This window comes from Misgurnus anguillicaudatus, chromosome 16 (assembly GCF_027580225.2).
Source record: "Misgurnus anguillicaudatus chromosome 16, ASM2758022v2, whole genome shotgun sequence".
In the NCBI taxonomy this organism is placed as follows: domain Eukaryota; kingdom Metazoa; phylum Chordata; class Actinopteri; order Cypriniformes; family Cobitidae; genus Misgurnus; species Misgurnus anguillicaudatus.
Genome location: NC_073352.2, coordinates 5,411,962 through 5,428,700, shown reverse-complemented (window position 1 = coordinate 5,428,700; position 16,739 = coordinate 5,411,962). Strand labels below are relative to the sequence as shown.

At 37.6% G+C, this 16,739-nt stretch overlaps 2 protein-coding genes across 2 annotated transcripts; one reads left to right on the top strand and one right to left on the bottom strand.

Annotated features, from left to right (window-relative positions):
* Positions 1–404: 404 nt before the first annotated feature.
* On the bottom strand, positions 405–7,518 carry mxd3 (MAX dimerization protein 3). Its single transcript, XM_055177789.2, has 6 exons — positions 7,127–7,518; positions 6,396–6,498; positions 6,119–6,148; positions 5,900–6,014; positions 1,998–2,163; positions 405–1,798 (listed from the first exon to the last, which is right to left on the bottom strand). The coding sequence occupies exons 1-6, from the start codon at positions 7,338–7,340 to the stop codon at positions 1,683–1,685; spliced, it is 744 nt and encodes a 247-aa protein (XP_055033764.1). The 5' UTR covers positions 7,341–7,518; the 3' UTR covers positions 405–1,682.
* A 1,156-nt stretch (positions 7,519–8,674) lies between these two features.
* Positions 8,675–15,683, top strand: rnf103 (ring finger protein 103). Its single transcript, XM_073854051.1, has 4 exons — positions 8,675–9,295; positions 9,376–9,518; positions 9,943–10,061; positions 13,459–15,683. Exons 1-4 carry the CDS (start codon positions 9,070–9,072, stop codon positions 14,912–14,914), a joined length of 1,944 nt encoding a protein of 647 aa, XP_073710152.1. The 5' UTR covers positions 8,675–9,069; the 3' UTR covers positions 14,915–15,683.
* Positions 15,684–16,739: the final 1,056 nt, after the last annotated feature.

Here is a 16,739-nt window from a genome sequence, read left to right as displayed (position 1 = left end):
TCAACTGGCTTACCATCATTTATCAAAATATTGTGTGTTCATCAGAAAAAGGAAACTCATACAGGTTTAGAACAACATGAGTATAAGAAAATGATGACTGAATTGTCATTTTTAGGTGAACGATCCCTTTAAATGCCTTTTTTATATTGAAAAGTGTGCATTATACATTTTGCATCCAAACAATTAAGGGATAAGACTCAGGATTCCTATTATTTTATACTTTAGTCTAAGAACTGGAAGAATCTGTATCCCCAAATATTAAAACTTTAGTGCATAACTCCCACACAGTTTGTGCTAGACATGAATTAGCGTGATGTGTTATTACTTGATCAGACATGTAAAGTTTACCTGGCGAAAAATAATCCGAACATGATTTTTTGGATAATTAAAGCAAAGTGACGCTATTAAATACATAAAATATTTATTTGTACAAAAAGTTTTTGTAAAAAAGAATAAAATGCTACATATGAGTACAAGGAGAGACATAAATACAAAGGTGTTCTTGGTCCAATGACATACGAATAGTTCATAAGGCTTTTGGTGTTCAAACTGTACATACAACGTATTTTGCTGTGTACATTAAAACAATTACTGTACAAACATCTTCAAACAAAAGACATGGGTTTGCATAAATGAAGATATGAACAGATACTGAGTTGTTTGCAAATATGGCCCATGTATTTCGTCAATACTACCAAATAAAAGTGTGAGAGTCACACATGAGCACCAACTAACACGTTTAGGGGAAAGGGAACTGATTAATCTACCATAAAAATAATCATATAAAAACACTTCACTAGATAATATTTTATAATAAGCTTTAGTTTGGGGCTCAAGTTAATAGCTTGTTGTTGAATCTTCAAATAGCACCAACTTTGATTTACACATGTAAACCAAGAAGTAGTAAGAAAAGGCAGAAATAGTTAAAAGTTGTGGCGATACGAGACAGCAGTTAAACAATAATCATTAAAGCCCAACGATTTGCCCAGTAACAAACCCAAAAAAGTATGAATTTCAAAATAAGCATAATGATTTGTAGCATAACCTTTGAATTGGCCTCACTTTTACTCCATTCGAAAAAATATCCAAAAATAAATGCATTGATTTAAAGGGACAGTTCATCCAAAAATGAAAATTCTGTCATCATTTACTCACCCTCGTGCTCAATTTCTTTATTCAATTTTCATTTCCAGGTGAACTATCCCTTTAATTGTACACATCCTCAAGGGAACAACACACATCTAAAGACATTGCAAGTGCTCATGTGTATGCGTTGTGCAACGTATCAAGATAATAAAGAACAAATTAAATAAGTCGGATAATAAAGATTTAAGTGCAAGCTAATTTGTACTGCAGGCTGACCCTGAAGATAAGCTGAATTAGCTGAATAGAAGACAACTAGCGTGTATCACAACTAGTCTGGAAAAACATACTTGTTACACATGAATCGTGTGAGTGTATGCCACACTAGAGCACCATAATGCAACTTTGTGAAAAATACACTACACAAAAACTTCCAGTCATGCTGTGAAAACATTTGCGTCAGATGGTTGAAAATATCAAAAGTGTAAGGCTTTTCTGCAGCCATGATGGCAATTTCTGGTTTTGAGTGCTGTTGTGATGTCCCTCATCCTCTTAATACCGTTTTGTAATGTCTCTAGGTCTGGGATGGTCAGATCCAGTCATAACCAGTTATGATCAGAGGATGAATAGCTATGGTCCACCTCAGCATGAGATGAGCTCAGTCCATCAGACTCTAGAGTCCACACCATGCTTTCCACATCAATCTCAACGTCCTCTGCAATCAATCACTCCGTTAATTTAACAAATTAATGTACACTTGGTAACAATGACTAAAATATTTACAGACCAGTATTTAAGATTAATCAACTATTATTCAACCATTTCCAGATTATCTTTGATGGCTGGACTGTGAACATTTTGTCTGTTGGATGTTTTAAGGCTGATTAATAACATTACCATGCCGTGATGCTTACCTCTCTCTGAATCAGACCTCTCAGAGGACATGGCTGATCCGAGGCTGTCGTTGCGCATCCTCTCCGTGTTACCCTGCAGTTTTTCCAGCCGTATGCGCAGTTCTCTCTGCTCCCAGCGCAGACGATCTTTCATTAACTCTGCACGCTCGTCCTGTTCCTGCAGTTTCTACAAGAGCACATGATGAAGATCCACAATTAAACTTTATGCCTCTCATTAAATCTGTTATTGGTGCTCAGGGAGAAATTCCTTACACAAATGTTCTCTAGATCTTCTGCCTCTTTCCTCTTCATGTGATTAATTGATAACCAAGTTAACTTTCTCCACTGGCAAATAAAACTATTTACAGCTACCGTATATTGTGAATAAGTCACGACTGAAGAGAATTGTTAGGCATGACGTGAGTCAGGGTCGCCTTCAGCCATGACTTATTCACAATACATGGCAGCCTCAAGTATCTTATTGCTTTTTTAAACCATTACCACACAATACAAGTATGTAAGCAATAAATATGAGTACAGATACAACCCATCTAAGTGCAAGCATTTTTATCAGGATCAGGCTCTTATGTTTAGTGTCAGTAATGTCACTTTAATGCCAATGAAAAGGTTATTAGTCAGTAATTGAAATGGCTTATTTTTACAAATGTCGCTTTTGTCGTTTCATTTTAAGTCTTTGGCTGCAAAACCCTCTAAATGCATGCAAGCTTTTGTGGCAAAAAAATCAACTACAATATGTAGGTTTCCATCAACCCCATTTTATTGGCATTTTAAAGTATTGCATAAGAAACGAGTGATGGAAACGCCAAATATCTGAAAAAATTAATGCAACTAATGGGAGATGGAAACACATTTGCAGAATGAATTCTGACGTAGAAAACATTAAACCCATGTGACTGATTGTCTAGCTTTATCAGCTGTCATTGTCTTTACCATATATGGGGCTCGACATCATCGTTATTCCCTTTCTGCTTGTGCCGGCATCCAAAATTCAGCATTTTTTCTTCTGGCATAGCATTCAGTTTGGCAATTACTTATAAATTGCCAAATCATAATTCAATGTTCCCACACCTTAGTTAACTTCAAATTCAAGGACTAAATGTGGAGATACATTTTAAGTGAGAGCAAGATTACATCGTGCTACCATTTAAGATACATTGTTACAGTTCCCTTTCGAGGGAACTCACGCTGCGTCACTGCGGTGACACTTTGGGGACGCCTCCAGGGGTAAGTGCGTCTGAATGTGTATATCAAATTCAACCAATGGTGAGGCTTGATGACAAAAACAGGGTGAAGCAGGAGCCAGAAAATATATCGCTATCTGAAATATTGCCAAAGACGGCGTTACAGGGATGCAGGAAGTATGGCAAGGGAGACGCAGCGTCTCGTTCCCTTCTCAGGGAACAACAGTTACATACGTAACCCGAGACGTTTTTATGTGTCAAACACAACTATGCAAAAAAAACATTTTGGTATGAATCAACATTCACATACAGAAGATATAAACATTTAAAACAAACAGTTTAGCATGTGTGCTTATAAAGTCTAGAATTTTTTTATGATGATATCCTTCACTACACAGGGAATAATATAGATTTTTTTCCCCCAGAAAACTTCTTGCATAAAATAGATTCAAGCACTTTCAATGACCTGTATCTATGCATGTATATTTTTAAAAAGTTCCCAGGGCCTTGGATTCCTCCCCCCAGATTCACAAACTTTTAAAGAATTCAAGGACCCGTGGGAACCCTGATAATTACATGAAGTCCTGTCTGGATTTTCTAAGCATGCCCTGTTTTATGTTCTGATGGTTAATAGATTACCAATACCACCATCATTCGCTCAAACAACTGGATAAACGCACCTAATTCGCATTTGTTTTTCTTTTTTGCAAATTTGGAAAGATTTGCTTCATGTTTAGATGGAAACCATTTGCTAAATCACTAAAGGTGTAACTAAAAACTTTGCAAAGGATCTAAAAATGAAGACACTGAAGCAAACATTGGGTGGCGCTGTGGTCCATGTGACTGCCACATATGGGTTATATTCAGGTCCAAGTACTCACAGGAGACACACAGAAGTTTGAATGCGATTCATTTTGCATGTCGTCATTCATCTAAATCAGTGTTTCCCAACCCTGGTCCTCGGGCACCCCCTCCCAGAAAGTTTTAGATGTCTCCTTATTAAACACAACTGATTTAACTCATCAGCTTGTTGGGGACACGTCTTTACCATTTTGGAAGGAGGCTGATGAGTCGAATCAGGTGTTTTAAATAAGGAGGCATCTAAAACTTTCTGGGAGGGGGTGCCCGAGGACCAGGGTTGGGAAACACTGATCTAAATCATCCTTTGTCGATATGGCATTTAGCGGATTCTGCCAACAATTCTACGTGGCATTAAGCAGATTTTAATAACAAAGCAGTATATCTAATGGCACAAGGCTGGGATTAAGCACATTTGAAGCGAAGGTGTTTACTTGACATATAATATGGCAGGTATTATATGTTAATTAAATACCTTCACTTCAAATGCAAAACAAAAGCATTCGGTCTATGGTTATTTTTGACGGAGGTGGCATTTAGCGACTTGTATAAATGCAAGTTTCATAAAGTAAAATCACTATTTTAAAATGGGTAGTTCTGGTACTTCATTCTGATTGTTTGAAACCCCAGTAACCCCATGCTTCAGACCCAGGGTTCCCACACTTTAGTTAACTTTAAATTCAAGGACTTTCCAGGTCCAATACCCTCAAATTCAAGGACTAAATATGGGGACACATTTCAAATGAGAGCAAGGTTACATCATGTTACCTTTTAAGATACATTTTTACAGTTCCCTTTCGAGGGAACTCGTGCTGCGTCATTGCGGTCACGGTGTCACATATTTGAAAACTACAATACTAATTTCTCGCTAGAAATGCAATTTAAATGTGTAAAAAGTAGGGCTGTCAAAAGATTAATCGTGATTAATCACATCTAAAATAAAAGTTTGTGTTTACATAGCATATGTGTGTGTAGTGTGTATAATTAATATTTATATATAAAAACACACACAGTCATGTATATATTTAAGAAAAATTGGTTATATTTATATATAAAATATTGATATTTCTATATAATATAAATTATATAAATGTTTATACAGTATATAAATGCAAATATTTCTTAAATATACACATGAATGTGTGTGTATTTATATATACATAATAATTATACACATTACACACACATATGTTATGTAAACACAAACTTTTATTTTAGATGTGATTAATCACGATTAATCTTTTGACAGCCCTAGTAAAAAGTAAACATATACACTTATTTACACTAAATTTAGCCTCCAGCCGCTTTCTTGGCCACCATTTTATTTTTTAGAACTTCACCAGGCTCGACCAATCACATTCCCCATGCGCAAACACGTTTAGAATTGTGGGAAAAGATCTCAGGAGTCAGGAAGTAAACCTAACATTGGATTTGGACATGCCTTGATGCCTTCCTGCCTTGGAATGCTGCCGCAGAAGGCGGCAATTTAAAGTTTTCGGACACAGCCAAAGAATCAGTGACTGTCTGGAACTAACCATTTCATTACCCGACTATTCAGAATAAATGATTTTTTAACAAACGTGACCCTGTCTGTCAAAACTCAGCTAATATCATTTTTTTGTGATTCACTATTTTCCACATACAATTATCCTACATAATAAAAAGAACATTCTGTGAAAATATGACCTTGATATCTTATGAGTAAGGTCATGTCAAAGTTTGAAATCAAAGTGAGATCATGAATAAAATCAAACTTTGGTGCTCCTAATTTTACAATTAGATATATATAGACAGATTTCACGGACAGGGTCACCAACATTTAAATTTAGTTTTGAGGTGCATCACTATGAGTAACCTGCTCACCTTGATGTGCCTCTGTGCTTGTCTAAGCAGGTTCAGGGTTGTGTTCCTCGACGAATCAGATGACAGAGGAACCTGCTGCTTCAGCTGTTCCAGACAATTTCTCAACTGAGCTCTCCTACAACCACAAACACACATACATTAGCACTGATTACACGTGCAAAAAAAAACATGTTTCAAATTTACTCTTGGGTTTTTAATAAAACAAATCTTAGAAAGTACCTGTGTTTCTCAAGTTCATTGTGAACAGACCTGAAACAGAAACATTTTTGTCACTATAGTATAGTTTGTCTTCTATAGATTATATATGTAAATATACTACTATGTGCATATATTGACCTTTGGTAAACGGAACTAAGCATATAGAGTTACCTGACGTGCAACTGTCATTCATTCATTTGCATGAATGCGCAAAAGTGATGGATCAGGTGTACAACTAAATGAATAAATAAAAAACTAAGAAAACAATCATTTTTTGCTGTGCACCTTCCACACTGACCTGCTGTTCCCGGGTGATTGAGCCTTGGATTTCTGTTTCTTTCTTTTATCTGACAATCCTTGACTGTAAAATGGCAGCACTGATGCATAACCGTGCTCAGCCTCTGAAAAAATAAAACACACAATACGAATAATAATCAATAACCCAGCCCACTTCCTTTTCGATGACATATTTATAATCAAGCTTACAACAGTAACTTTTAAACTTTCAACGAGATAATTAAACAGGCTCCTGGTAGAAATTTAGAAAAACGTAACTATAGTAGTAGGGTGTACATCTGTTACATGTCAGCGACTCAAATCAGCTGTACGGGAACCCTTTTTTGATTTTGGCGCCATTAAATTGTTTGATAAAATATTTGAAAAGGCGCGTCGCGTAATAACATATCACACAAACTCGCTCTAGTTGATACAATGTAACTACATGAGATTAACGGGCAGCGCTGTTACATTTTCAAATCTGTGACGATTTCGCGCCTTTGTGTACAATACAGAACTGAAATGTAGGTCACCGGACCAAACAAAATATTATTACCAACAATAATACATTTCCACTGCTCTTGCAAATCACAAACAAATCACCACAACAAACAAACCCCCTTCAAAAAACAACGAAAAATAACCAGCGTAAACATTAAATAATGTGAAAAACATACACGCAAACAGGGGATTGTTATGAGCGGGTTCGGTTTCAATGCAAACGATATGAGAAAGGAATAGCTCGTGTAATACCTCGTTCCCTTCGCTCCAAATATTCAGCTGCTTGCAGGAGGACTTGAATGTTGCATGTATTTATCTCCATTTTCACAAACAGTGCTATTTTGAAACCGCCAAGAGCGAGAGTGAGATCTATTGAAGTACAGTCAGAAAACGACTCAGCTCGCCACGTCATACGCGTCAGTCTCATCACGCCCTCCACGCGCACCACAGCGACCGCTCCCTTCATCTGATATCAAAACAACAAATGCTATAACCATATATCCTTGGTCATTAATGACAGAGCTAAACAATCTTCAAATAACACTTCAACTTAACACAAGATAAGTGGCTAATGCTATTATTTGTAAAAAGTTTAAGCATATTTAATCGATTGAATTTGACATCATTGAACAAAAACTCAAATCATCTGGGCTTTTATTTTGTGACACTTTTTTTGACCCTTACGGCGCATTCACACGGGGCGTCAGCGTTAACGCTTCCCATTCACTTTTAATGGGTGACGTCATGCGTTGCCGAACTGAATTGTGGATCCGTCGGCGCTGCGTCAGTGCCGTTGCTCGCGGCAAAAGTTGAACATTTCTCAACATTTCAAGCGGCAACGCGTGCGTCAGCCAATCAGATCGCCTTATGCAAATTACCTAGACAGAGCCAGCCAATTACGTTTATGGAAGAACGGAGCATGTGTAGCGGCCACTGTGATTGGCTGTTGGCCACGCTTCAGACAAGCCTTCCGTTAAGCGTTGACGCTTACGCCCCGTGTGAATGCGCATTCACAGCGTTAACGCTTCCCATTCACTTTTAATGGGTGACGTCATGCGTTGCCGAACTGAATTGTGGATCCGTCGGCGCTGCGTCAGTGCCGTTGCTCGCGGCAGAAGTTGAACATTTCTCAACATTTCAAGCGGCAACGCGTGCGTCAGCCAATCAGATCGCCTTATGCAAATTACCTAGACAGAGCCAGCCAATTACGTTTATGGAAGAACGGAGCATGTGTAGCGGCCACTGTGATTGGCTGTTGGCCACGCTTCAGACAAGCCTTCCGTTAAGCGTTAACGCTTACGCCCCGTGTGAATGCGCCGTTAGGAACCCTGCCAAAACAGGAACTAAACGTAATCTGTGTAAAGAAATCTTACACAATATAAATACTATGATAAAAATAAACTATGTTTTAACAAAAAAATTTTTTAATCATATTTTCAAATATTTATTTGAGAGCCCGGGAGGAAAACAAAATAAAGATGAGGGACAAATAAATATACTTTTTTGCAATGATGTTTAAACTATCGAGAAGTATATGCATTGGGCCTGATGCTTGAGAATAAAATTATTGCAAAAAATCATGCTTAAAATGTAAAAAAAAAAAAAAAAACATTTGTGACGAGCGTCAATCTCGTAAAAAAATAAAATAATAATAATAATAATAACAGTGTTAGTAATAAATGACAAAAACATAAGCGACATAAAATATATAAAACTAAACATCAACCACAACTTAAAATATTTTTTATCATACGAACAGCTTTTTATTTAAAAAACTGACGTTGCCGGAAGTGTCCATGTGACGTCAGTTTGTTATGCGTACCAGCTGATCATCAGCCAGCGCAACACAGACAACACAACTCACACGCAGAGACGCATCATTCACCAAAATAACTAATAAAACATCGCGGTCGCTTTATTTGGAGAAAAATATAGATAATGTTTGTTAATTAAAGATAACGGTATGACTGTTCACGCGAGCTGTTACGCGCAGTAGTAAGGGCCAAAACACATTGGCCTGCTGAAGACTTGTGTGTGTATGTTGTTGTTTTGACGTTCAGTCTTAATTTTATAATACGACGGAAGACTGTGGACTATGTAAGAGCTCAAATTTAGTCCACAAACGCCAGTGTATTACAATATATTTTAATACTGGACATTTAGTGCAATACAAGTAAATCGAAAACTGCGAGAAAATGTGGTGGAAACTCTTCTTTCTGCTGCTTTATTTTTTCATGTTATTTATTCTGGCCCGTTTTTTTGAGGCCATCGTGTGGTATGAAACGGGCATTTTCGCCACCCAGTTGGTGGATCCAGTAACTCTGAGTTTTAAGAAACTCAAAACCATTCTGGAGTGTCGTGGACTGGGATACTCGGGCCTGGCAGAGAAGAGAGATGTGAGGGAGCTCGTGGAAAATTCGGGTAATTCTCTCGGAACCAGCTTGATACAAACGTATGTTGTCATGTGTAAGAAAGAAGTGCTTATAATGTTTGGTTTTCAGGAGAGCTGATGCAGGGAGAGTTGTATTCTGCTCTTAAGAATGAAAAGGAGCAGGTGGGATCTGACTCCAGCACCACTTTCAATGGAGAAATGCACTTTTATGAATTAGTGGAGGACACTAAGGATGGTATCTGGTTAGTTCAGGTTAGTATTTACCTTTCTCCATAAACTAAAACCACAGAATTTTCTAATATTTTACTGAAATGTTTTTAAGATATTTTTGTGAATGGTGTATTATATATTTTTTATTTAAGTTCATTTAGATGTACACCATATTCATTGTTATTTAATACAAATTGATATTACCCTGACAATTGGCCACCGGCCACCCTGCTCTTTAGATATCAGTTTGGGTGTTGGTCATTAAAAACGTATTGCATAGATGGTAAAATGTTTACTCGTAAGTTACAACAGGATTTGGCATGTTTGTTGAACCAAATGATTCACCACTTCTATCTATTAATATTTTATTATAATTGTGTACAAGTACACATAGCAAATATGAAAGCTGTTTTTGTATGCATATAAATTCTGTGTATGATATTAATGACAATTTTCTTTATATCAGGTAATAGCTCAAGATAGAAATCCACTGTTGAGCACTGCCAACTGGGGCAAAATGGTACAGAAGGTTTCCCAGTTTGGCATTCGAACAGGCACTTTTAACTGTTCAAGTGACTCAAGATAAGGAAATACACAAAAGTGTGACCAGTATTCATGGTGGTCAAAAAACAGTCAATGCAAATAAGAAAGTTCCAGACCATAAAAGAAGAATTGTTTAAAGGGGACATATCATGAAAATCTGACTATGTTAATGTGCTATAATTGGTCCCCCAGTGCTTTTATCAATCTAGAAAATATGAAAAGATCAACCAGTAACTTAGTTTTGGTTAAAGGACAAGTTCGGCAGATTGTTTATGATGAAATAGAACGGTTTTGACTGAAATTTCGACATATGCGGCTGCCCCGAGAATTTTCTGGTGTTTGTTGTTTCGCCTCTCACCTCTATAATGGGTGGATAAGTGCACAGGAACAATCCTTCCTAAAATGCATTAAACTTTCGTTTACAAAGACATGAAACTCACCGAGTGGTCAGAAGTGTTCACTGATATGCTCACACAAAAATCGCTGCAAAAGATGCTTTCCAACAGCTGTTTTAGCATTAGTTGTAAACTTGTGGACCTATTTTTTTAAACGCCTCACACCCGTATATTCTTACGCTGAGAGCTTGAATAATAGACACTCCAGCCCAGTTGGTGGCGATAATCCACCTTTGCCAATTGCAAGAATACAAACAACGTTCCCGGTGTGGAGTAATATCTCACAGCACATCTAATACAAGTCAATGGAGTTGGACAAAAACTATGATAAAACCTGTTGGAATGCGTCCTTTGCAGCAATCTCCGTGTGAGCACATCAGTGAACACCCCCGACCACTCGGTGAGTTTCACGTCTTTGTAAACGAAAGTTTAATGCATTTTAGGAAGGATTGTTCCTGTGCACCTATAAACCCATTATAGAGGTGGGAGGTGATACAAGAAACACCCGAAAATTCTCTGGCCAGCATCATATGTCCATATTTCAGTCAAAACCGTCATCATAAACAATCTGAAAACAGGGCTTTAAGTGTAAAATCATAGATATATATAAAGGCTAGATGGCTCAAGGCGGAGTCAGCTGTGTCGTCACTTGGCGGCCATCTTAGGTCAGTGCTGCCATAGTGCTGCTCCCTGCTGCTGTGGACGGAAGGTGAGTGACATACGCCAACTAAAATGCTCGGTACTTGCTGAATTCTTGACGGATTTACAAACGGTTTGGTGTATTACAAACCTTATTAATAACCTATATTATTTTCTTAATAAACTCCGTGGCTATAATTTTTCACAAGTATGCAGTTAAATAGCCGCATCCCTGACGTTTGTGACACACCAAGCCGTTTGAAAATCGGTTGAAAATTGAGCAAAATATAGTTATTTCAGCACTACATGCACAATAGACTTTAATGTTATAACTGGACGAGCGGTCCTGTCCTAAGATGGCCGTCGTGTGACGTCGTCGGGTCCCATTGGCTCTCAGCGCCGGTAAGCCATCTAGCCTTTATACATATCTATGTGTAAAATACCGAACTTGTCCTTTAACCATTTTAAGCAAGCCTGGGAAAAAATGGGTAATTGAAATTTGGATCCCTTTGTGATGTCAGAAGGGGATAATACCGCCCCTTTATCTGCACTATTCAACCACACCACTGCCATTTAGTTCAGAGATCAGCTCATTTGCATTTTAAAGGACACACCTAAAATGGCACTTTTATTCTTACACCAACAAAGTGGCAATTTTAACATGTTATAATAAATTATCTATATGGTATTTTGAGCTAGAACTTCACATATGTACTGTGGAGACACCAAAGATTTATTTGACATCTTAAAGTCTTGTAAAATGTCTCCTTGAAAAACTTGGAACATGTTTAAAATGCATGTACCATCTTAAACATAAAATTTTCATGTTCATGTTGGTTTCATATGTTTTTGAAAAAGTTTTTATCATAAATATAAACATTTCTTAGGGTTATGTGATGGGCAACCACACTTTTTTTCCTGGCCGATCTGTGTTTGGGACACAAAGCTATTATATGAATGTGCCTCTGAAAGAAACTGTTCCGAGAAAAGTCTCAAGGACATTTACATCGTCCTATCTAAGTATAACGCCTGATAAAGGGCTGTGTATAAGCGCATATAACTATAAATGTTTTTTGGTTTAAGGCCATTTTGAACTGTTAACAAGCAAATAGCATCTCGGCAATGTACTTTATATGCTTTCTTGTCTGTTGCTTAAATATTATTTTTACAAGATAAGGAACATAAGTCTCAGGTGTGCCTAGATGTGTCTGTGAAGTTTCAGCTGAAAATACCCCACAGATCATTTATTATAGCATGTTCAAAAAAGCCCCTATTTGGCTGGGAGCAAAAAAGCGCTATTTTCATGTGTGTACCTTTAATGCAAATGAGCTACATACTCCCTTACCAACAGGAAGTGAGTGCTTTTGGCTAAAAATAGATCTGAATCCTGTGAATACACTCTGAGATAATTTAGCCGCATTCGACGCAACTAGAAACTAGGGCTGCATAACGATTAATCGCAGCTAATCGTTTTGTAATTAATTAATCGAAATTAATCACATTTTAATCACATATAAATATTTGATCTGAGAACATTGAGAAGTAATTTTTTTACATGGATTTTTAGTATACCATGAATAATGACTGAATACATAAGTTTAAGCAACAAAATATTGTTTATTTTTGTTCAACCAAGTCGTTGTACTCGGAGTCGGGCTAACGTCCACGCTAGCTGCTATATGTTTTGCTTTGAGATGATACTTGAGGCTCGATGTGCTGCGGTGATATGTGAATTCCTTGTTGCATAGCTTACACACAACCATGCTCTTATCGACGCTTCCATCCGTTCGTTTTTTATTTAAAAAAATTCCCATCCACGTGGCCAATTAAAGCGATCTCACCAGCTTCTTCGTTCATGTTCACTGTGGTTTGTTGTTGTCTGAAGTCATGAACGCTAGTTGGTGCTCCAGTATAATCGGTCCGCCGAAACTCATCCAATGAGAAATGTTCTGCTGTGCAAAAATAAGTGTGATTAAAATGCGTTAAAAATGTTTAATGCGTTATTTTTTGTGTAATTAATCTTAAATAACGCGTTAAAGTCCCGGCCCTATTTTGCAAACAATTAGTCGCGATTAATCGTTCTGCAGCCCTACTAGAAACACTATTAGAAAAGCCTTTGTGCAAAATGACCCAGTCAGTCAGTGGTCATGGGTGAGGCTTTGTTTGTGTGACATCACATTAACAACAGAATCAAAACAGCAGAGGGTATGGATGGATTTTTTTCATTGTAGGGTTGTTGCCAAAGCACATTTATATCCCAACATCTGGTAAAATTGCATTTTGTATGATATGTGCCCATACATAATATGTATATATAAAAATGCATTTTTAATTAAAATAAATCAATAAATGTAAAAACATAAATTTGTCACATCAAAAACCTGTTTTTATGTCTTTCTTAGATATTGCCATAAACGGGGCTGGATGAAGTCCACTCTCATCATGTCTGTCCCACAGACCTCTGCATCCAAAGGGAAGGTCATGTTGAAGGAGTATAACGGCAGACGCATTGAGACCGAGCACATTTTTAAATGGATGACTGCGCACGTGGCATCTCGCATTAAAACCATCCGTTTCTCTCAGCAGTTAATGGATGACTGGTACCAGATGAAAAAGCAACCAGTAAAAATGTTCTTGTTTGCCAAATTGCTTCAGCCCCCAGCGTTCTTCTCAACTCTCAGCATCAAATTCACCGGTCGAATCGAGTTTATCTTCGTTGATGTGCGCAACTGGGACAATGACACCTGCTTGGAGGAGATTGGGGTGCGGCAAATGCCCTCATACGTCCTCAAAACACCAGAAGGTATCTACAAATATGGCAATAGCACTGGAGAATTCATTTCATTGAATGCCATGGACACATTTCTTCGCTCTGTGCAACCTGAAGTCAATGACTTGTTCATTTTAAGCTTGGTCACAGTCAATCTGATGGCATGGATGGACCTTTTCATCACGCAGGGAGCCACCATCAAACGATTTGTAGTTTTAATAAGCACGCTGGGGACCTACAATTCCTTACTTATCATTTCCTGGCTACCCATCCTTGGTTTTCTTCAGCTTCCATACTTGGATAACTTTTACGAGTACAGCTTGAAACTCCTGCGCTACGCAGACACCACTACTATCGCCTCGTGGGTTCGGGCCGACTGGACCTTCTACTCTTCTCATCCAGCTCTTTTTCTCAGCACTTATCTAGCCCATGGCCTTCTCATCGACTATTTTGAGAAGAAAAGAAGGTGTAGCAATGAAGACCAAAATGCAAACAACCTAGAATGGTTGTCAAGCCTCTGGGATTGGTACACTAGCTACTTGGTACATCCCATTGCTTCCTTTCAGAACTTTGAGTCAGACTGGGATGAGGATCCTAATTTCCTTTTAGAAAGGTTGGCATTTCCAGATCTCTGGCTTCGCCCACTTGTTCCAATAGACTACATCAAGAACCTACCCACCTGGAAGTTCAGACTTGCACAGCCTAAAGTGGATGAAAAGAACCGAAGGAACCATGAAGTAAACCCAAATGACAGTCAGGAACCACATGACCTCTCAGAGATTCTTCACAGTAATGATGGGTGTTCAGCTGCGAAGTCCGAAGAGTCGTGGTCTGGTGGAGAGGAACAGGACACTGATTGGTCTCATTGGCCTTGTGGCATGCTCCATTGCACCGAGTGTGTCGTATGTCTTGAGAACTTTGAAACTGATTGCCTCGTCATGGGACTACCATGTGGCCACGTTTTTCACCAGCAGTGCATCGTGGTCTGGCTGGCTGGCGGACGACACTGTTGTCCTGTGTGCCGTTGGCCGTCCTACAAGAAAAGACCTGTGACACGTCTTCACGTGGCTGAACAGCTCGACCCGGAATAGCCCCCGTGCAGTTTGTTTTCAGTTCTCTTCTTGCACTTATTTAAAAAACAAAAAAGTAAACCTAAAAACTTGATGTGTTCATCCTTAGTCTATAGATTCAAAACTTTCGGCTCTTGGGTTTTTTGGTGTTATAATTTGCACACTTATTAGGGTACAAGAGCAAATTTACCATTCCCAATAATATTCTTTAATTGGGAAAGACTTGATTTGGATCATATGCCTTGTGTTTAGATAAAAAAAGTATATGTTTTAAAAGGTTAATTATGCAAATGTAAAAATATTGAATGGTAAACTCAATGCATATGATATAAACGTTTTCTGTTGTAGCACTCATCGTACATCCCACAGTGAGACGGAAAAAATCTGTGTTTCCTGTACCTGTAAGATTACATCTTATATATGTTCACTGTCTCTCCAATGTGATTAATCTGTCTAAAATTAAGTTGCCATTGAGTTGCCAAGTCATTGGGGCTTTGAAAACATGAAGGGATCTTTATACAAGATCAAATGTGAATATTTAAGATGAAAAAAGTAGCTTTCAATACCCTAAATAATACTGACCTGCACACGATCCAAAATGACTTGGGCATTGACATGCAATTTTTTTTATAGCTCCATCTATAATTTAAGTTAAAGTGTTGTTGGTGCATGGTAGTTTATCTTCACATAGCATTTTGAACAACACTATCAAAACCCTTTTCCCCACTGACTTCTTGATGGGAATCTAAACCTGTAATGGCATTAAAACAAATAAAGTCCAATTTTCTCATTTTGCCCATGGGTGTACTCAATTTGGTCTATAAATCACTTTTAGGTCCTAATGTCACAATATTTGGGATTTACAACCTTCATAAAACATCAGGGTTGTAATTACACAACACACGTTTTTAAATATTAAAAAGTCTTGAAAATTTATTAAAATCACACGTCTCACACTAAGAAACTTGTAGATAAGACTGTGTGGCCTATTAACAGTGATGTGGTTTTCAGGGGTAGGTAACACCTCGATAAAAAGTACCAGCAATTGCAACCCCCAATCCAATATTTGTGCAATTATTCATAAATATATATAATTACAATTGACACTAAAGCCTCCTAATTATCAGAAATCTAAAACTTTGCAAATGGAGGATGGCAATGAGACCCCAACCACCCCTATTGGTGTGTAATAAGTGTGTATTAGTACATGTGCAAAAGGTAGATACCCAAAAGTAAACGATTACGCGAGTTATCACTTCAACGTAAATCTCTTTTCTTGAACATCAACAAACACACGGATTGTAGGCAACAGTTTACTTCCTAGGATTGGTGATGTAGAAAAGACCGACATTATCAAAATTGACAGCCTGTAAGTTAACTCCTGTTAGCATTGCATTGTGAGCGAATCTTTTAAACATGGTAAGGAGCGTCACATTTCCGGCTGATGTCAGAGGTATTCAGGCCAATCACAAAGTACAAATTAGCTGGCCAATCAGGGACACAGCGGGTTTCAGATCAATACGTTTTGTACAAAATCAATGCGTTTGAGGAAAGCAGTATATCTGGAGCTACAAAAATGTAAGGTTTGTGGAAAATGTTTTTTTTAACCATAAACCACGCGAACACATTGTATTATACCAAAAATACACAAAATAAAGTTTTTAGCAATGAAATAGGTGCAATTTAATTCTTCATAAAATACCCTAAATTAATCAAAGTTAGTAAATATTAATAAAGAAAGGTATAAGTTACTATGCTCTCTATAGTAAGTATTTGTAATTTAAGGAAGAGGAATAGTAAAAATATTTTTTATTGAATAACTGCATTTATTCAATAATTAGTGTTG

Bases quoted from the DNA above. Each gene is read 5' to 3' on its own strand.
- mxd3 (XM_055177789.2), bottom strand. From the start codon at position 7,340: ATGAAGGGAGCGGTCGCTGTGGTGCGCGTGGAGGGCGTGATGAGACTG. The intron at 6,499-7,126 runs GTATTACACGAG...TTATTTTTTCAG, and splicing joins TTTGGAGCGAAGGGAACGAG to AGGCTGAGCACGGTTATGCA. The intron at 6,149-6,395 runs GTCAGTGTGGAA...TTTCTGTTTCAG, and splicing joins CAATCACCCGGGAACAGCAG to GTCTGTTCACAATGAACTTG.
- rnf103 (XM_073854051.1), top strand. From the start codon at position 9,070: ATGTGGTGGAAACTCTTCTTTCTGCTGCTTTATTTTTTCATGTTATTT. The intron at 9,296-9,375 runs GTAATTCTCTCG...TTTGGTTTTCAG, and splicing joins GGAGCTCGTGGAAAATTCGG to GAGAGCTGATGCAGGGAGAG. The intron at 10,062-13,458 runs AGGAAATACACA...CTTTCTTAGATA, and splicing joins TGTTCAAGTGACTCAAGATA to TTGCCATAAACGGGGCTGGA.